This window comes from Neolamprologus multifasciatus, chromosome 4, assembly GCF_963576455.1.
Source record: "Neolamprologus multifasciatus chromosome 4, fNeoMul1.2, whole genome shotgun sequence".
Taxonomy (NCBI): Eukaryota; Metazoa; Chordata; class Actinopteri; order Cichliformes; family Cichlidae; genus Neolamprologus; species Neolamprologus multifasciatus.
Window position 1 is genome coordinate 25558857 of NC_140442.1, and position 20450 is coordinate 25579306.

The 20450-nt window shown below is 42.0% G+C and overlaps 3 protein-coding genes and 1 non-coding gene across 6 annotated transcripts in view; all 4 read right to left on the reverse strand.

Annotated features, from left to right (window-relative positions):
- Positions 1–6780: 6780 nt before the first annotated feature.
- Positions 6781–8668, reverse strand: rpsa (ribosomal protein SA). Its single transcript, XM_085155735.1, has 7 exons — positions 8535–8668; positions 8305–8423; positions 7818–8063; positions 7423–7551; positions 7154–7316; positions 7013–7048; positions 6781–6921 (listed from the first exon to the last, which is right to left on the reverse strand). Exons 1-7 carry the CDS (start codon positions 8665–8667, stop codon positions 6824–6826), a joined length of 924 nt encoding a protein of 307 aa, XP_085011861.1. The 5' UTR covers position 8668; the 3' UTR covers positions 6781–6823.
- LOC146520617 (small nucleolar RNA SNORA62/SNORA6 family) lies at positions 8132–8270 on the reverse strand. The gene has a single exon (XR_014873955.1). It is a non-coding gene; the product is annotated as a small nucleolar RNA SNORA62/SNORA6 family (small nucleolar RNA).
- A 2881-nt stretch (positions 8669–11549) lies between the features above and the next one.
- LOC146520618 (mitochondrial glycine transporter A-like) lies at positions 11550–17151 on the reverse strand. Of its 2 annotated transcripts, none has more exons than XM_085155738.1 (8): positions 16991–17151; positions 15484–15593; positions 14603–14727; positions 14320–14404; positions 14032–14211; positions 13031–13199; positions 12759–12919; positions 11550–12640 (listed from the first exon to the last, which is right to left on the reverse strand). In XM_085155738.1, exons 2-8 carry the CDS (start codon positions 15496–15498, stop codon positions 12518–12520), a joined length of 858 nt encoding a protein of 285 aa, XP_085011864.1. In that variant the 5' UTR covers positions 15499–15593; positions 16991–17151; the 3' UTR covers positions 11550–12517. The 2 variants fall into 2 exon arrangements, with proteins under 2 accessions (XP_085011864.1, XP_085011862.1); XM_085155736.1 differs by having other exon boundaries at positions 15484–15679.
- Positions 17152–18022: 871 nt separating this feature from the next.
- Positions 18023–20450, reverse strand: part of LOC146520619 (myosin-9-like) — a 29184-nt gene continuing 26756 nt past the window's right edge. For both annotated transcript variants that reach the window (XM_085155724.1, XM_085155723.1), the window contains 2 exons: positions 20153–20325; positions 18023–19632 (listed from right to left, as the gene is read on the reverse strand). In XM_085155724.1, the coding sequence (XP_085011850.1) occupies positions 19515–19632; positions 20153–20325 (291 nt within the window). In that variant the 3' untranslated portion in view covers positions 18023–19514. The remainder of the gene's footprint in view (positions 19633–20152; positions 20326–20450) is intronic.

Sequence of the window (20450 nt, forward strand, 5' to 3'; positions counted from 1 at the left end):
TTGACGCTCTCCTTCCGACGTCCGGGCACACAAAACCTGGAGCGCCACGCTCCTCTCAGCCGCCAGTGGCAGGGGAGCTAAACTGGAGATGGTCGACAAGTAAGAGCTAGCTAGTTGCTCAGCTAGTTAGCTTCCTCGGAATGAGTGCTGCGGGCAACACAATGACTTTTATCGTTCCTCGGCCCGTTTTAATCCATACAGTATTATCCCTGGAACAGCCCCCGTCGCCTACGAGTGACTTAAACTGCAGGAAATCGCAGTTTTGACAGCTTCCATGAAATTGGTGGTTAGCTACCGCAAGGAGGATTCTGAAGTAGCCATCTTGATCATTATTATCATTATTCAGAGGCTGGGCGTGCATATGAAAAGAAAGCGGAAGGCAGAGAGGAAGAGGAACCGCGTTTGTCCAATGGCAGCGCATAAACACGCCCACCTGACAGACTAGCGCGAACGTGGAGGAGGTGATTGTTCTGAACAGCCAGGATATCTCAGCTGTTTACTACAAGGAGAAAATATAATAACACATTTAAGTTATATCTTTAGGCACTTTGTTGTTTCTCATCTTAATGACTCTTTTGTAGGTGCTGCACACTAGACAGCTTCTTTCTTTGTCCGGCTTTATGTGTCCAGGGTTTTTAATCTTAACTCTTTCCTTAACGCTTTATTATCCAAGTCCCTTTCAAAAGTACGTGTTTATCTCTCTGCTCACGTGTTTTTCTCTCAATCGCATTTATCTTCAAAATCGTTGCATTTCTTCTCCATAGCCAGATTTTTTTCCCTCATATTTGTTGGTCTCAAACGTCTTCTCCAATTCATATTGGGTCCGGAGGAAATTAATCTGTAGTTTTTCCGCTTTTGACTGTTGGATCTCTTTCATTTTTAAACTTGGCAGCCTCATCCTGCTCTTTTTTTTCAACGATTTCTCCACCAGGGTTAAAATCTTAGTTTTAAGCCGTTTAACTTCATCCATGAGACGCCTTTCATTTTCTTTCGTTTTTTCAGGCTCATTTTGGAGTTGCAAGAAATCAGGTTTAATGATATGAGACATTTTTAAGTATTAATTTACTAATATTGTGCTTCACATTTTATCTGTGGTGTCACTTTATAGAATGGAATGTCACAGTGTGATGAGCACAGAGCATGCATGTGTTTGACTAAAAGACATCATGTTCTAGTTGTTTTGAGGCCGTGTAGTGTTTTAGATGCAATTGTGCCTTTTTATTTTTTTATTTTATCCTTTTGATTGTTTGTCTTTATCTTTCTCAGTAAAACTGTGGCAGTTTTCACTGACAGTACATAATATGGTACTTTAATTTGTCTACTTTTTCACAAGTAAATCTGGAGTTACTACAGATTTACTCCAATATTAAATAATCTGTATTCAGATTTAAGAGTACAGGAAAGTTTGTTTGTCACTGAGTGGTTCTGCCTCAGCACTGGACAACATTAATGCTTTATATTATTTCTCTCAAATCAAGTAAGATGTACAGAGGACTGTGTCAACACACTAGGATTAATTATGCCATTTCTTTACACTTTTGCAGGATTATCTAATATGGACTGTACATCATTAAAATACTTCAATTTCAGTAAGTATACACGTTTCGTATAATCATAGTCTGTAACTTTATTATTGGCATTAGCCCAAGTAATTAAACATTTTAGTTAGTAAAAAAAAGAATGGGTATTTTGATTGTATGTCACCATAGTCTGTGTAACAAATAACCATATAGCCCAATACCTATATAATAAGGTGGATCCAACTTCAGTTTCACACTCTTCATTTATCAGAAATACACTGCTCAAAAAAATAAAGGGAATACAAAAATAAGACATCCCAGATCTGAATGAATGAAATATTCTTATTAAATACTTTGTTCTTTGCATAGTTGAATGTGCTGACAACAAAATCACATCAAAATCATCAATGGAAATCAAATTTAACAACCCATGGATTTGGAGCCCCACTCAAAATTAAAGTGGAAAAACACATTACAGGCTGATCCAACTTTCATGTAATGTCCTTTTAAAAAAAAGTCAAATAAAGCTCAGTAGTATGTGTGGCCTCGAAGTGCCTCTATGATCTCCCTGCAGCACCTGGGCATGCTCCTGATGAGGTGGCGGATGGTGTCCCGAGGGATCTCTTCCCAGACAAGCATCCGCCAGCTCCTGGACAGTATGTGGTGCAACGTGGCGTTGGTGGATAGAGCGAGACGTGATGTCCCAGATGTGCTCGACTGGATTTAGGTCTGGGGAATGGGTAGACCAGTCCATAGCATCAATGCCTTTGTCTTGCAGGAACTGCTGACACACTCCAGCCACATGAGGTCTAGCATTGCCTGGAACCCAGGCCCAACTACACCAGCATATGGACTCACAAGGGGTCTGAGGATCTCATCTCGGTACCTAATGGCAGTCAGGCTACCTCTGGCGAGCACATGGAGGGCTGTTCAGCCCCACAAAGAAATGCCACCCCAAACCGTTACTGACCCACTGCCAAACCGGTCATGCTGGAGGATGTTGCAGGCAGCAGAATGTTCTCCATCGCGTCTCCAGACACTGTCACGTCTGTCATAATGTGCTCAATGTGAACCTGCATTCATCTGTGAAGAGCACAGGGCACCAGTGGCAAAGTTCCCAATCTTGGTGTTCTCTGGCAAATGCCAAACGTCCTGCACGGTGTTGGGCCGTAAGTACAATCCCCACCTGTGGACATTGGGCCTTCATGCCACCCTCATGGAGTCTGTTTCTGACCATTTGAGCAGACACATGCACATTTGTGGCCGGCTGGAGGTCATTTTGCAGGAGGTATCAGTCCTGCTGCTGGGTTGTTGCTCTCCTATGGCCTCCTGTAGCTTGATTTCACAGAAGTGTGATTGACTTGGAGTTACATTGTGTCTTTAGGTTTTCCAGTTTTCTGTTTTTTTTTAGCAGTGTATAATCAAAAGTGTGTTACATGCTTAAATTTACACAGAAAAGTCAGAAATCTGCTCTTGTTCCATCTCTGTCCTGTCCTCTCTCTCCCCCTCTTTGTGCTGACAATCAAGCCAAACACCAACATCATCAAATATACAGTTGAAACCAGATATTTACATACTCTTCTGATAAAAATAGATACACTTTTTAATTGTAACATCAAATCAGACTAAATGTTTCTTTTTTTTAGGTTGATAAATATAAAGAGTAAAGAGAGAAACTATCTGTATGTCTTAATTATAAATGGCACCAAATTGTATTCAAAGTTAAGCCACACTTATGGAGTTCCACAATTCTTTTCCTGGTGTTTTTGTTGATATCTCTTGATTTTCCCATTTCAAAGAAACAGGCTGTGTTTTGCCTTATATGCATCTGCAGGTGTGCCACAAATTTACCCACATGGACTCTACTAACCTACAGTGGGGCAAAAAAGTATTTAGTCAGCCACCGATTGTGCAAGTTCCCCCACTTAAAATGATGACAGAAGTCAGTAATTTGCACCAGAGGTACACTTCAACTGTGAGAGACAGAATGTGAAAAAAAAATCCATGAATTCACATGGTAGGATTTGTAAAGAATTTATTCGTAAATCAGGGTGGAAAATAAGTATTTGGTCACCTCAAACAAGGAAAATCCCTGGCTCTCACAGACCTGTAACGTCTTCTGTAAGAAGCTTTTCTGTCCCCCACTCGTTACCTGTATGAATGGCACCTGTTTGACCTCATCATCTGTATAAAAGACACCTGTCCACAGCCTCAACCAGTCAGACTCCAAACTCCACCATGGCCAAGACCAAAGAGCTTTCGAAGGACACCAGGAAAAGAATTGTAGACCTGCACCAGACTGGGAAGAGTGAATCTACAATAGGCAAGCAGCTTGGTGTGAAAAAATTAACTGTGGGAGCAATCATCAGAAAATGGAAGACATACAAGACCACTGATAATCTCCCTCGATCTGGGGCTCCACGCAAGATCTCATCCCGTGGGGTCAAAATGATCATGAGAACGGTGAGCAAAGATCCCAGAACCACACGGGGGGACCTGGTGAATGACCTGCAGAGAGCTGGGACCAAAGTAACAAAGGTCACCATCAGTAACACACTACAACGGCAGGGAATCAAATCCAGCAGTGCCAGACGTGTTCCGCTGCTGAAGCCAGTGCATGTCCAGGCCCGTCTGAAGTTTGCCAGAGAGCACATGGACGATACAGCAGAGGATTGGGAGAATGTCATGTGGTCAGATGAACCCAAAGTAGATCTTTTTGGTATAAACTCAACTCGTCGTGTTTGGAGGAAGAAGAATACTGAGTTGCATCCCAAGAACACCATACCTACTGTGAAGCATGGGGGTGGAAACATCATGCTATGGGGCTGTTTTTCTGCCAAGGGGACAGGACGACTGATCCGTGTTAAGGACAGAATGAATGGGGCCAAGTATCGTGAGATTTTGAGCCAAAACCTCCTTCCATCGGTGAGAACTTTGAAGATGAAACGAGGCTGGGTCTTCCAACATGACAATGATCCAAAACACACCGCCCGGGCAACAAAGGAGTGGCTCCGTAAGAAGCATTTGAAAGTCCTGGAGTGGCCTAGCCAGTCTCCAGACCTCAACCCCATAGAAAATCTGTGGCGGGAGTTGAAAGTCCGTGTTGCTCGGCGACAGCCCCAAAACATCACTGCTCTTGAGAAGATCTGCATGGAGGAATGGGCCAAAATACCAGCTACTGTGTGTGCAAACCTGGTAAAGACCTATAGTAAACGTTTGACCTCTGTTATTGCCAACAAAGGTTATGTTACAAAGTATTGAGTTGTATTTTTGTTATTGACCAAATACTTATTTTCCACCCTGATTTACGAATAAATTCTTTACAAATCCTACCATGTGAATTCATGGATATTTTTTTTTTTCACATTCTCTCTCTCACAGTTGAAGTGTACCTCTGGTGCAAATTACTGACCTCTGTCATCATTTTAAGTGGGGGAACTTGCACAATCGGTGGCTGACTAAATACTTTTTTGCCCCACTGTATCAGAAGCTTCTTCAGCTCAGAATGGAATCGTCTGGAGTTTTCTAATTAACTAACAATAAACGTAGTGTATATGTACTCCTAAATTTGATGAAAGTGATAAAAAAGAGACAGCTCTGTCGCTCTTTATTCTGACATTTAACTAATTCAAAAGATATTTCAATATTTATTTATCCAAAACAAAACAAGTTCACTCTAAATTGATGTTGTACAGTAAAAAGATGTTCTTGTGTTTTCCATAAAGTGTATGTAAATATCTGGTTTAAACTGAATATACTGCTGTGTATTGAAATTCCTCTTGTTTTGCATAGAAATATACTGAACAACATACAAAGCATAATATAGAAAATAACATCTACCAGAGTTTTTTCTTTGAAAGAAGCTCCTTATGTTCATTCTTGTATATCAGTACATTACTGAAACCGATTTATTTAGCCGTGGAGGGTAACAACTGAAAATATGAAATAAACACACATGTAAGCTAAGACTCTAAAGAAACAGCATTGTTGTTGTTCGGCTTTTCATTTCGCCATTTGTTGATTCACAGAGCAAGTAACGTAATATGGGTCAAGTGATCAGTTTGACATCAATCTTTCGTGATTCACCGTCATATTTACATTATTTGTATAATACGAATGATTTGCTTTGGTACCTGGTCGAACTTCAGTTCTCCTCTGACTGCCTCGCCGCTTTTCTCTAACAGTGCACTCGCAGGCAGCAGCTCCTCCCGCCCCCTCGCTTAGTGTCTGAGCTCGGATCATACCAATATTAGGGGGGATTTACGCAGTCGTAAATTTCCACAGTGTGCACTATGTGCTTCGAATATTGTGTGTAGTTTTTGTTTTATACAGTTTTCAGCCAGGCATCTAACTACGAAAAAAATTACACCAAAAAACCCCGGGCTTCTGAAAAAACAACCCGGGCTTAAGCCCAGTAAGCCACCCCCCGCCCCGATCTGGCGGCCTGAACTATAGAACACGTAACATAATACCCACTGAACAGTATCAAGTTCTTTTTAATCAAAATTAAACTTATGAGAAAGTAGACCCCTTAAACACAAATCAGTGCGATAATAACTAATAACTGAAAGCATCTTTGGGAAAATTAACATTTCCATGTATGGTTGGACATGTCAGCAAACTGCCGTTCCCATTTCCCCAGCAAAATATAAAGAAATAAGTGGTGCAACTTTTAATGATGCCACAGATTCCCCTTATTGTTTTTCTGGTTATATAATCCAATGCATTTCATCCTACTCCAACCTAGTCAGGGAAAATAACTGCAGGGGCCCTTTTACTTAAGGTTAGGTTCCAGCTGGCTAGTGAAGGAATATGACCCACTGCAGGTGGAGCTGCAGAAAACCTGGGTGTAGTCTCAAACAGGAAATGTTTACTTCACACATGAAGGTGCTACAATTGGTACAACCCATTCCACACTTGCAAACCACTTATTTTTTTAACATGATTTGGTATGATTAATACCAATGAATAATCTGATTAGCCTTTTTTTTTTTTTTAAATTAAGCCTAGGCCACTGGATCTTTAAATCACAGCCAATATAAAAAGCAGTGAGGCACAGTAAGACAAAGAACCCAAATAATTTCCAGTCTACCTGTATTGTGATGTTATGATTCAATAAAGTCGCATTTCCCACAGCTGTATTCATTTTGTGGAAAACCCATCAACATTAGAGTCTTCTTAATTGGTTATTTAGTGCAATTTTTCATTACTTTTAATAGGGCTTTTCATTGTAAATATCGGATGAAACAGCAAATCAAAGTCAAAGTGTAAAAAACACTTTATTGTTGTCATGAGCATCACTTTTAAGACCAGTCAGAAGCAGCGCCACCCCAGTCAGAAGCCTGAGCAGTGGGTGCTGTGGACCAATCCTCTGTGGCAGGCTGAGTACTCCAGTCCTCACCTAGAATGGAACAGGAAAAAGGTGTTAAGTTCAGAGACTATAACAGCACACATGATACACAAAGGTAATGAAGATCCATATAAAAACTCACCAGTATAGACCTCACCAGGCTTGACAGGGGCAGGTGCTGTAATAAAATCCCAATCAAGTTTAAACCATTAAGTGTGAAAAAGTGAATGAAAAATCTTACACTGCATTTACAAGTTAAACACAAAGCAGCAAATCATCTCACCTGCAGGGAACTGCTGAATGGGCACAGATGGCACTGCAACGCCCTCAGACCAGTCAGCCACCTCAGGCTGGGCAAACTCGGGTGCAGGGGTGGTCCATTCGCCCTGGAACTCCTCCTTTCCAACACCAGCCTTCTCAGCAGCAGCCTGCTCCTCCTTCTCAATCTACAAGCACATAAGCATTAGTGAGTGTATCAGCAGAATGTATGCCTCATGCACTTGTTTCTAGCCACTTCAGTACTTTTCGATAAGTTGAGTGTGCCAGTCATACCTCTTCAGGGTCCCTGTAGAAGTACAAATCTGGCATGACCTCCCATGGGTGCTCCCTGGAGATGGTTCCCCTCATCCTGAGGACCTCCCGGGCCAACATCCACCACATCAGACCCACAGAGTGGTGACCCTGAAACAGACAAATAGGGTCAAATCCAAACCTGTCGGGACTGCACTGCGATTTGTTACATTCAAAAAGGCATAAAGCTGTAGAAAAGAGTTTGTGGCAAGACCTCAACTCCAATTCCCTGGTGTGGTTCAGAGAAAAGAAGTTGGCGATCAGGCACTTTTATTTAGCACACACTCTACACCACGCACTGCACAGACAAAACAGCAGGGCTCTAGCTGTGTGTGCAAAGACTCATTCGTCATTGTTTTAAACTAACTGAATTTTACCTTGTTGTTACAGGGGATGGCAATGTCCACATATCTCAGCGGGGAGTCAGTGTTGCACAGGGCAATGGTGGGGATGTTTACGTATGAAGCCTCAGTCAGTGGCTGATGGTCAGCACGAGGATCTGTCACAATCAGGAGGCGGGGCTCCCTGAAAGCAGCCTGGATCTGATTGGTGAATGTACCAGGGGTGAAACGACCGTGGAAGGTAGTGGCACCAGTGGCAGAGGCGAACTTCAGCACTGCTCTCTGAAACAGACAGTACAGGTTTTACTTGAGATCACAGCAAAAATAATAACTTAGATTTTTAAAAAAAGAACTGTGGCTCAGGTTACTATCAAACCCCATTCATGGGACAGTTGTCCTTATGGTGTTAGCGAATCCCGGCCTGATTACTCTTGCACACTTCCGACACCTGAACACCAACGCAAGTGCCAGGTTTTAACAGTGTGCACATCACAGCAATGAGTCAGTTTTACCAGAACTTTACCTGGCCAGTGTTTCTGGAAGAGATGACACACACATCAGCTGGGTTCTCAATGGCAACAATGGCCCTGGCTGCCAGCAGCAGCTTCTCCCAGGTCTTCTTCAGGTTAATGATGTACACACCTAGTGAGCAAAACACGACAAGTTTTGTCATTTGCATGTAAATCCGCAGCAGGGACAAAGTAATAAAAAAAGCTTCATCATCAGAGCGCAAATGACTGCTACACCACTCACCGTCGCTTTTTCTCTTGTAAACGTACTGCTCCATCTGAAAGTCCAAGTTGGTACCTCCCAGGTGGGTTCCTGCTGCCAGGAACTTCAGCACATCCTCCTCCTTCATTTGAAGGACATCCAGACCTCCGGACATCGTGACCGCTTTCCCTGCGTTACGAGTTAGTGGGAGAGCTGCGGGAAAAAAGTAGACTTAGAAAAACTACAAGCTGCAAAAGAGACAAAATAGTACACCCACGACCAGACAACAAGCATCCAAAAAATTAAATTTACATCAGTGCATTTCTAATCAGACACAAAACAGCAAAAACTCATTGCTGAGCACAAGAACAGTAGCTGTTAGCAAAGTGAAGATGCTCCCTTAGTGTGTGCACTTGCAGCAGGCCACAACGGAGACATGTTCATCCCACAAACGGGCATGTGTCAAGTCAATTTAGCCTCCTGATTAAACCATCAACCATTTAGGGAGCGCAAATGATATGCAGATCTCGTTAGGAAGGTCGAGAAAAACCTAACTACGAGGGGTAAAGGCGCAGAAGCTCGTATCTTACTTAAAGGAAGCTAAGCAGCGAAGCGGGGATTAAGTTGAGGTATCTTGGATGCAAAAGGCCGCTTGAAGTGTAAAAAAGTCATAACTCATGTGTATGGTTGCCATCGTCTTCAGATATCAATTACGATCATATGAAATCTCGTCACTGCCGCTGTTCATTGGATGGAGGCAAGGCGCACGAGAAACGGAGGAAGAGCGCGTGTCAGCAGCTAGCATGTTAGCTACAAAAGTTAGCATCATGAATGCGTTGAAAATTAAGAAAATTAGGGCACGGTAGTCTGCGCCTGTCTACCCCACGGTATATTTTCTTCGTCCTCGGTCATGACTTTACGAATTTTGACAATTTCTTTCGATTTAAAATGACTAAATAGGCCGGTTTAAACTCACCACGAAACAACGCCGTATGGAAATCTGACCACACGGTGAAAAGAGGACGCTTGAAGGAAATGACGTTATTTTTATACCAAATTTCCAAGCGTGTGATTGGCTGGTTAAACCGAAGGCGGGGAGGAGGTGAAAACTTCCGCATTTTCGCCACTAGGTGGAGTTTTAATTCCATGTGCTTCAAAGGTAGGAGCAGAGGTAACCAGAGGTGGGCTCACGGGTCGGATGGGTATCCCATATTAAGACAATGGAGATGGAAAGACCATATTAAGACAATGCTGAGACGCTGACTTCTCGGTGAAAGACTGACCTGTGTTCCTAACATATTTGCCAGAGATAAAGTGTTCCAGGCAAAGGGATCATAATATGTACACGATTGTGAAATTGTTTTAGTGAAACGTATCGTGTGTGTAGAGAGCTCTGCAGTTGTTCCCTCTTTGAAATGGTCCTATATTTGAAATTAAGTTTCAATAGATTACCGAGGCAATACACAGACAGAACAGACAGCTGATTAGTTTTCTGTGGGACTAATGGGCTCACCGAAAAATGGGGTTTGGGTACATTTCAAGGGCATTAGAGGTGATGGACATGGGCCAGATGCCTGAGATGTTTTGGAGCTGTTTTCTGGGAATGTGACCTAAATGACTGGGTAAAAAAGGTGGGATGTCAACACCCCTCACAATCATTGGATTTCCTTTTTTAAATAACTTCATAACCAAAGCAGTCCAACACACATGCAATAAAATATTTTCACAACCCCCTACCAAAACAAAAGCCAATTGTCATGGCTGTAGAAAAAAGGCACAAAACAAAAACAGACTCTGAAAACAGTGCCGTGTAACTTGAGAGCACCAAATAATACATAACTTTAACAAACAGCATAATTGGACATAATTGTGACATAAAGTCAACAAAACACTACAAGTCGCCGACTCTCAGCTTGTACATGACTGAAGTATGCAGCTTGTTAAAATGATTTTTAATATGATGAAGTATTTCAAACATGATTGATCACTCCTAAATATGAGTGGAAAAGTCATAAATCAGGTCTGTTAAGTGTGTTCTGTATATCATTTATAGATGCTGATCTACAAACCCAACAGTTTTCTAAATTCATTAATTCAGTTGTTTATTTCAGCCTAAATAGCCTTCTTACTTTAGACTGACAGTGCTACACTCTTTGTACCGTCCTATTTCATTCCGTGCCACCCCTCCCTGTGCACTGGTACAGCGCTTATCTCTAACAGCCCTCATGTTCCTGCAGTGCATGACAATATTCTGAGCAACAGCTTTGTAATCATTTAAAAACACTCCTATTTTTTTATAGTTTTACTCTCACAGCTGATTATTCTTTTATACACCTCAGTTAATGAAAGGAAAGAGCACACAGTCATGCATGTCAGGGGCGTGTTTTTTGTGTTAATAGTGCTCTTATTTTTGTCAAGCTGATCTGAGCACTAAATTAAGAAAAATATGTACACTCACCAGTCCTTTTATCAGGCACTGCTTGTTAACACAAAAATATCTAATCAGCCAATCAAATGGCAGCAACAGGGCACAATTTGTCTGGGCTCACCAAAATAAGCAATATAAGTGTCTGATTTGTCTGTTTCTTCTGTGCAGTCTGATGGTAGGGTCAGAATTTGGTGTGAAAAGCATGAAAGCATGGATCCATTCTGTCTTGTGATATGAAGGCTATTTTCATGGCCCCTTAGTACCAACTGTGCATCATTTTAATGCCACAGCCTGTTGTTACTGACCATGTCTATCTCTTTATAACCACAGTGTACCAGTCTTCTGCTTCCCAAAGGGATAATACATACCATGCCACACACTTCAACATTTCATGAACATGACAGCAAGTTCACTGCACTCAAATGGCTTTCAGTCACTTCATCATGGAGCAACATCTCTGAGGTAGGTTTTCTGCAACCTGTTGCAGAATTAATGCTGTTATAAAGGCAAAAGGGGTCCAGCCTGGTACTAGCTTAGGTGCACATAACAGAGTAATCAGTACTGAACGCGAGCTTAAATTTCAGGCAGTGACTTTTGGTCATTTTCTCCTAATAAAATTAACACCAAGATGAATTTTTCCAATAACTTTATTTTGTTTGACATGTTTAAAAAGTGAAACCGTCTGCATGAAAAACCACTTTTAGCAAATATCAAAAAACTGCAAAGACATTTTAAGGCAGATGATTTTTTGGCAAATGCACATGTCAAGTGAGCACACACTTAAATAAAGTATCAGAACATAAATAACACTGTTACACATGGAGACTCACAATCTTGTCTTTAAGAAGCTCTCTAGATTTTGAACATATGCTGAGGTTAAAGTGCATAAGTCTGGGCTTAATCTGGCTCACTGCCTGTAGTAGTCATGGGCTGAGTCATTGCACACAGCATGCAAACATCTGAGGCATTGGAAATCCCACTCAGACCAGGGTTTTCCCTGCCATTCAAAGAGTTTTAGAGCACTTTGGAGAGACACAGACATTGTTTCTGCATACAGTCCAAATCTTATTTGTAGCCCTACAACAGCCAGGCTAGTGTGTAGTGAACATTTCCCAGTTAATCAGCACTCAAAAGCATTTGATCTGCCAAGTTTAACCTGCAGATTGTGAAGACTCCTAAATGTGTGGAAGTGAATTTACAACAAGAAGGAAGAAACCATTTGTCACAAAAAGCCCCCCAGGAGCACACGCAAAACTCTGAAGGGATTTCTCAAACATGGTCCAAATAGTTGGAGCAAAATCACCAAAGTTTGTGTAATTAGTAGTGCAGTAGAAAAATATCAGAGCATTTTTGTATCATCTTGAAAGTCTTTTTAAAGTTATATTGCACATTCTGACCTTCAGACACACCCAGTGAGACACTAAATGTACAGGAGACCTCCCACATGTCTCTTAGACTCTGAGTGACATCGGTCACTGAAAGCTTCTTACACGCTAACGAGCACTGCAGTAGTTCCAGTTCCTTCCTGTGCGCTCATTCACTGCAACTCCATCTATATCTCTTCTTCCTTTTACAACCTTTTCTACATTGATCATTTTCAGGACTTCAGCCCGATGCGCGCCATCATTTGTTCGTAAACGGTCCACGCCATGGCCGCCATCATGGTCCTCCTCAGAGACCGAGGAACGGCCCCTCTGAAGAAGCCCTGGAGTCCATATTCCTTAGAGAGTGAGAACAAAGCGAGGCATGCAGCTGATTAAAACCAGCTTATTCAACACGATATATGGAACGCAATTTTAAAAACACAGCAGAGCAAGAAGGAAGATTGAGACAGCTACCATATAGATGTATCTGATGGCCTCTGCTGTCTTGAGTTGTGGATTCACTTGGACATGTGTTTTGACCACATCAGCAGGCTGAGTGATGAGGGAGGCCAACACGCCAGCCAGAACCCCGCAGCTGAAGTTAGCCACAGGAGCCGCAGGAGACGTGCTGATCTCTAAAAGGAAGATAGGCCAGCATGCGTATTTAAATGAACACCAAGAAGAATTCCAAACGCGAATATTTCTCGTTCTTAAGCTACTAAATGTCTCTCTGAGTCCATACTTACCTTTAGGGAGTGAGGCTTTGGTCTGGCTGTAGAACATGACGTAGATGCCGGAGAAAGGAACGTCTCTGAGGAGAGTGGCCATGAGGCCGGAGAACAGAGCCGCAGGACCTTCAGTTTGGCACACGCTGCGCAGAGCCCCTATCACACTCCTGTAACTGTACCTGCCACACTGAAACACAAAGACGTCTGGTTCAGTTCATGCATAAAACAGCACAATATGAACGCACCGCTAAAGTGAAAGCACGCTGCACAGGTCAAACAATAATATCAATGAAGTAAACATTTATCTACATATATTTTTTCTTCACATACAAGCTGCACAGATGCATTTTTGTTTTAAAGAACTTCTTTCACTTCAGAAGAATAATCAATTGAAATTATACCAAATTTTATCTATTTTTTAAACACAGTATTATAGAAACATATTCTATTTATTTTAGGCTCTTCAAAAAATCTTATATTCATGAATTACTTTATGTAAGTACACGCAGAAGCTCTGGGGTTTGGCTCATGTGAAGAGAGGGTATCTGACACACCTTTTTCACCCTTCTTCCACATACAATGAAACGACTGAGCACCGCCTACTTCAGTCAGAGTCATTATCAGAGTTACACATGATTGAGGTCTATAAAGAACAGGCTATAAAACACACACACCAAAAAGGCAACACTGGTGCTGTGAATAAAGCAACTGAGAAATATGCAGCAGAAAATCTACACTGCTGTATCTATAGTTCTATAGTTAGTACGCGCTGACTCAGCAGGAAATCCATAAATCACTTTAAGCATGGGAAACTAATCAGTGAATACACAGAGCCACGAGACAATTTTATACCTAAACTGAATATAACCTGCTCCAGACAGATTATGTGTTCAGCACCAGGTTTCCATGGCAACCTAGAGAGCCACCAGGTGACACTGAAATCTCCGACTTGAAGTTCGACATACCTCACTAACCAATTAACCTCGCTTCATAGTACACCCCCTCTGGACACTGCTTACTTCAAAACGTGTCTTGACGACAGTAACCGGCAGCATCACTACCCCCGCCACCGTCCGGGCTCCGCCCCCCAGCAGCACAGCCTCCGCGGCCCCTGGGCATCTGTCCTGTAAGAAGTGCTGCTTCAGAGAGTAGTAGGTGCTGAAGTAGATCCCAACTCCTGGGATGGTCCGGATGAAGGACTAAAGGAGCAGACGGAGGAGAGAGACTGTCAGATGCATTGTGGCTCACACAGGAGGAATAAACTAAATCTGTACACGAGGTAGACTCGAGTATACAGAAGCTCTAACCGGTGAAACTCCTTTCCAGAGTCCCAGAAGCCTCTCTGTCCGCACCACACTGAGGAGCACCGACACCATCCCCACTCTGCCCGAACTGAAGAAACAATACAGGCATCAGATAAGATGACCGAAAGCCAAAAACAGTCAACGCTGCTGCTATGTGTGCGGCCTATAAATGTCAATCAATGTCATGCTTTTTGAGTTCACCCAGTCAATAAATAAATAAAATCAGCTTTTGGATCTTATGAGACAGGAAAGCATGCAACACTGACAACTGTGCATGCACACTCACCCAGGCTGCACGCCGGTCTGCAGAGTCTGCAGACGGGTCTTGACCAGGTCGAGAGGCTGGAACAGCAGCGTGGAGCAGGTTCCACTGAGGGAGCCACACATGAAGGCTTTGATGGCCGGGTGCACCTGAGGGTTGGGGTAGATTTGTGAGGGGAGGGGGGCAAATTTCATTTGCATTTCTACTTCAGGTCCTGTCATGACTATGCCTACAGAGCATATTTCTGTCTCTTTAATGCACACTTACAACAACAAACTACTAAGATGTAATCGCCACTGACTATAATAAATAAATAATTTAATACCACTTCAATATTCTAACAGTCTTTTCTCCTATAACGCCCAGCCTCACAGTACCATTCACATGTGATAATAATAATAATGGATTGGATTTATATAGCGCTTTTGCACCCAAAGTGCTTTACAATGCCACTATTCATTCTGGTGGAGGCAGCTACAGTTGTAGCCACAGCTGCCCTGGGGCAGACTGACAGAGGCGAGGCTGCCATATCGCGCCATCGGCCCCTCTGGCCAACACCAGTAGGCGGTAGGGTAAAGTGTCTTGCCCAAGGCCCAACGACCAGGACAGAGAGCCCGGGGATCGAACCGGCGACCTTCCGGTTACAGAAGGGTTCCGCTTCCCAACCCCCTGAGCCACGGTCACCCCGTGATGTAACAACAGAGTTTGCTCCCTCAGCTTAATGACTCAGCAGCTCTTCTTCACCTTAACCACTGTCAGACTCTGAGACCGTCGATTAGTTAATCAGTATTTATCAGTCAGTTATCAGTCAGACAGGACGCCCTGACCTCAAGTTACCTATTAAGGATGTACGCACTGATAAGGATGGAGCTCCTGATGTAACAAAACGGAGATCTAGTACTCACCACTAAAAGTTCCATGTTTCTCCTCGAGGGTCGCTTCTCAAGACGTTTTTGCAATACACCAAACTTTCTGTGCTTCCTCCTCTCGTTGCCGTCCACTGAAATGTCTCCCCCTGATTAGAGGGAGAAAGAGGAGTCACTCACACTGGCCTTCCAGGAGCAGGGATGGAGAGATGGTGAGGGAGCGCAGCTCTGCTGTCTGAATGAGGGGACAGTGCGCACACAGAATAGATAAAGTTTGCCTGACCAACACCGTGTGTCCTATTTGCCCCCACCCGATACACAAGGCCACTCATTAACTGACCAAAGATCAGCTTGCTACAAATTAGGATAGACCCAGTGCATGAGACACTGCTGCATGTCCTTCACGAGACTGTGAAGAGTGTGAGCGAGTACGTCAAAAGTAAAGACTGTTTGCCCTTGTTTTGAGCACAGTGTCCAAAAACAGTTTCACAGTGTACATAAGAGACACAACTAGCGCTGGAAATCCCTGTGAGCTGGCATTCTGCACTTAAGTGTAAGCAAAGAAAAGACTGGCTGTCCTTAGAAATAAAACCCTTAAATCACTGTTTGCATTTTTTTCAACATAAGATGTTGAGATGATGAAATACAGCACAGGGTGATAAAGAGAATGAAGCACCATCAGGTAGGAGGGAGAAGCGTGCATAAAATTAATAGGAAACAAACAACTGTAGACTGTGCCGTGATCTCATTCTCAGGAATATTTCCGCACACACAATTACTTTAAATCTCCAATTTCTATGTGTTCCGCATGTGTGTTAAGATTCATTTACTGTCTATCCAGGGCTTCCAAGCAGGCTGCTTTGATGATCAGAAAATAATAAGCACTTATTTAAGATGAAAGAAAATTAAAATACATCAAAAGCAGGCTCCAAATGTGCAATGTCCAAATTAAGTCAAGAGCCAGAGACATATAAAATAAGTTATAAAGACAGAGATATAACACTGTTTGATATGCTAAATAACATTAAAAAAAAAAAAAAGAAAGAAGAAGAAGTAAAGAGGACCGAGGAGGGATCCTTGTGGAACATCTGTACTACTGAGCTTTCAGACTAAAATCTAAGGTCTGCAATGAAGATAATAAATAATGTAATTTCATCTACATGGAGCTAGCACACATCCTTTCCAGTCGAATGTACTGATTTTACTTGAATCACTTCATGCAAATCATGCAAAGTTGTGGATTTTATGCATAATAAAAACGCCAAAAACAAGATACTGTAACCCAACAATCTAATTACACCAACAGTTTTTTTAATCGTGCCAAAGACCAGATGTGCTGATTTTTGTGTTTAAAATACATTTCGTCTTCCTACTATGGCTTTTATATTGAAAAGGGGGCCTACTTCGACTTTCCGCAGGACTTCTGACAGATTAGCTGACAACACGTTTTCAAAAACATTTTTTTTAAAAGAGCGCATTGATGAAAATTGTGTATTGTGTGTAATGTTGTGTATTGAGGCTCTGCTGAGCTCTCCCTCTAACGCACCTTTAACTATCCTCCACCAATTGTTTTTCTCTCCCCGCCGAAGTCCAAATAAATAACACCAACGAAGTTACGCTCGAGCGCAAATTCTTCTAATTGACTACTCTAAGCAGGGCGAAGACAAACCTCACCACCACTCCCCACTAAAGTGCTGCAATGTACCACCAAACCTGACAGCCGCCTCTCTATCCCTCTGCGATAAGCCCAAACCGGCCGGTTCCTGTTCTCAGACGCAGCGTGTCGAAACTACGCGGAAGCACCGCCCACCTGCGATACAGACTTCTGATTGGTTAAACAGCTTCTGCTGTGACGTGCGCAAGAAAAGGGCGCCTCTGCGGGAAGCAAGGGTGAGTAAAAAGAAAAAAATACTATTATATTTTTTTTTAGTTATTTTAAGTTCAATTTTAATTTAATTACTAATTAACTTAAAAAAATACAATATATTTATTTAAACGGAACGAAACATGTTTTGAGTTTTAAAATAAGCTTTTTATTGAAATGAAACTATATCAAATAAATTTAAAAAAAAAACGAGTAAGGTAATTTTCCCTCTAAATTAGAACCAAGTCAATTGTAGGATAGATAGTATAATAATAATAATAAAAAAAAGTGAAATACACAAAAGTACAACTAGCAGTCATTTAGCCAACAGCAGTACTTTTGTAGCATTTTCACAGTCAACTGTTTAGGACTCTAATTTACACATACAGCAGGAGTGGGGACCCTTTCTCTCCGTTTAAGTTACCGTCTATTAGTGTCTAAACTAGAAATAAAATAAAGTCTTTCATCATACTCTTACTCAGTTAAACCGGTTCTGACCTGCTTTTGCTCCTCCTCATGAGCATGATGGAAAACCCTGGCTGCCCTCTGCTGGTGGGGATGCAACACTTTATAAATAACAAATGTAATCCACCACTGAGATGTCTGGTTCTGACCTTCAAACTTAACCCTTGTTCTTTCAGTGTGAACTCTGATGTAAACAAAGGAGTAAGCATTAAGAGAAAAAAAAAACCAAACACAGACAGACAACACGTGGCAGTTTAGAAAGCATCTTTAATCGTAATAATTCCAACATTTCACAACATGATTTCCATTCCAGAGGTGCAGACAGAAAAACATGACAATAATCGAGATGCAGTTTATTTTTTTTCTCCTTTTCCCCCCCTCTTTTGGATTTCCTTTAAGTGCGAAAGATGTGATTGTTTAAACTGTGAGCTGTAAGTCTTAAGTTACAACACATTCCTCTCACTTTCCAGCAGTGTGAGCCAAAAGCTACCTCGGGCACAGCTTGTTGGGGTTTCTCCATCATTTAGACACAGACTGCTCGTTTATCTGATACATCTACTCAGAACCTGGCGTATATGACATCTTAAAGGCCAGTCAGACTTTAGCATACAAGTGATAAATTACAATCCGTATCACATGAATGTGCCTTTGGTTTGTGATAAAAATCAGCAACTTCTGTCAACAAGCTGTACCCTGAGAATACAGTGTGTGCTGTGAGTAAAGAGACTACCCCACCACCCCATTTAAATTTTACCCTGAACATTAGCAAATAAACAAAACACTGATGGGGATAAACAGAAAAATAAATGACCCTGCTCAGGAGATTTCTGCTGCATTTAAGGCCTTTAGTGTGTGTTGGCTGTGTGCGCACACATACTAAATTGGGATGTGCACCGTGTATTCAAAAATCTCAAGCTTTTCGTGTCAATGAAACACTCAAATGCAGTGGTTTATGATAATATCTAGGCTAAAATGCCCCCCCCCCCAACTGCAGTGCTAAAAATCAGGAAATTTCAGCACAGTCGCAATCAAATACCTTCAATAGATTCACAAGTTGCCAATTTGTTGCTTGAAAGCCTTCAAATTTAATGTTTCCACATGAAATGTGTGTAACAAAATGATCAAGCCCAAAAAGCATAGTCACGAGTGCTAGCTGCAGCTAAATTGCTAGAATACATTTCAGCATATAAACCACCTTTATAGACCAAGGCAAGAGCATAACAAACATGAAGCACTTCCTTTCTTAACCGTTATAAAAATGTCTGCATACAAAAAGAAAAGAAAACCCAAACTATTCTATAGATTGAGATATTACTTTGGTCCCCCTTCCAGTAATCTGTCTTCATTTATCTATACTTCTTTTTCTTCAGTTAGAAAAATAGATCCTAAAGGGACTATTACACGTGGAATGTTTCCTTATAAAAATATTTTCATTTTTCCAAGAGAATGAAAAATTAAGCAACAGAGAAATTTGCCCCCCCAAAAAACAAAAGTGTGTGTTTGTCAGTATGGTGATTGTCCCAGTTTAATGGCGTCTGGTGTGTGTGTGTGCATTGAGAATGCATAGATCGTCACTGCGAGAGAGAAAGAGCGAGATCAGATGTTAATCTGCATCCCTGTGGCTAATCTGGACAACATTTGTATGTTTGCGTCTCCGTTTTGGGAGTTACAGTATTGTGTGCTCATGTGTGTTTTTGGGTCTATTTATGGTGTCATTTTTAAACGAGTTGAGAGGCGCAGTTCATTCAGGCTTGGGCTCGGGGGTCTCGCTCTTCACCTCGCTCTCCTCCTCACTATCACCGCCGCCACCACTGCTGCGAGGAATGGTGCGGCGTGTGGTGAAGGGGAGGTCACCACGCCTGAAAGAGAGAGAAAGGAATTTATAAATGAGAGGAAAAAAAAAAAAACCCAAAGAAGACATAAATAATGTGTTTTTCGAACTAAAGTGCAATGTCTACAAAGAAATGTAAGAAAAAAAATTAAGAACAAATATATTATGCCTTATTTTGCAAATGGTCTTTAATTGAGGTTCAAGTCAAAACACTGTCATGCAAAGTAAAGCGAAATGTGGAGATTATAGTTGTTTCAAGACAAACTGCCACAACTGCTAAAAGGCCCTGTGTAGAGTTAGCAGATATCTCATCGTGTCTTGTGATATATCCTCATGTTTATTGCATGAGCGTGTAACTGTCAATATCCTGTCTACTATGCCAAACCCAAATGGCTAGCACAAGCAGAAGAGGGCAGCTGGGGAGAGTGCAGGTAGGCAGTTTGCCTGCTTCCTGCACTTTCAGCTGATCTGTGCAGGACTGCTACAGCTAGCTCAAGATGAGTGTATAAAAATGAAAGCCTCTGCTGTGTTACAGGTGCTTTTCTCACCTGAGCTTGCTCTTGAGGCTGTTGACTTCACGGTTCATGGCATCAGCAGACTCTGTGGCGTCCTCCAGCTCCCTCTGAAGTTTTCTTCGGTTGGCGTTGGCTCTCTGAGCCTCCTCCTCAGCCTCCTCCAGCTGACGCTTGAGCTGCTTCATGCGAGAGTTCAACTTGTCGACCTGAAGGAGAAGAGAAAAAATAAAACAATTAAAAACTTTTGCTTGAGCCCAGATAAAGTTAGAAGCACAAAAACGTCTCCCTTTGATGAAAGCTACAAAGCTAATGTCAAAATAGATCTGATTTC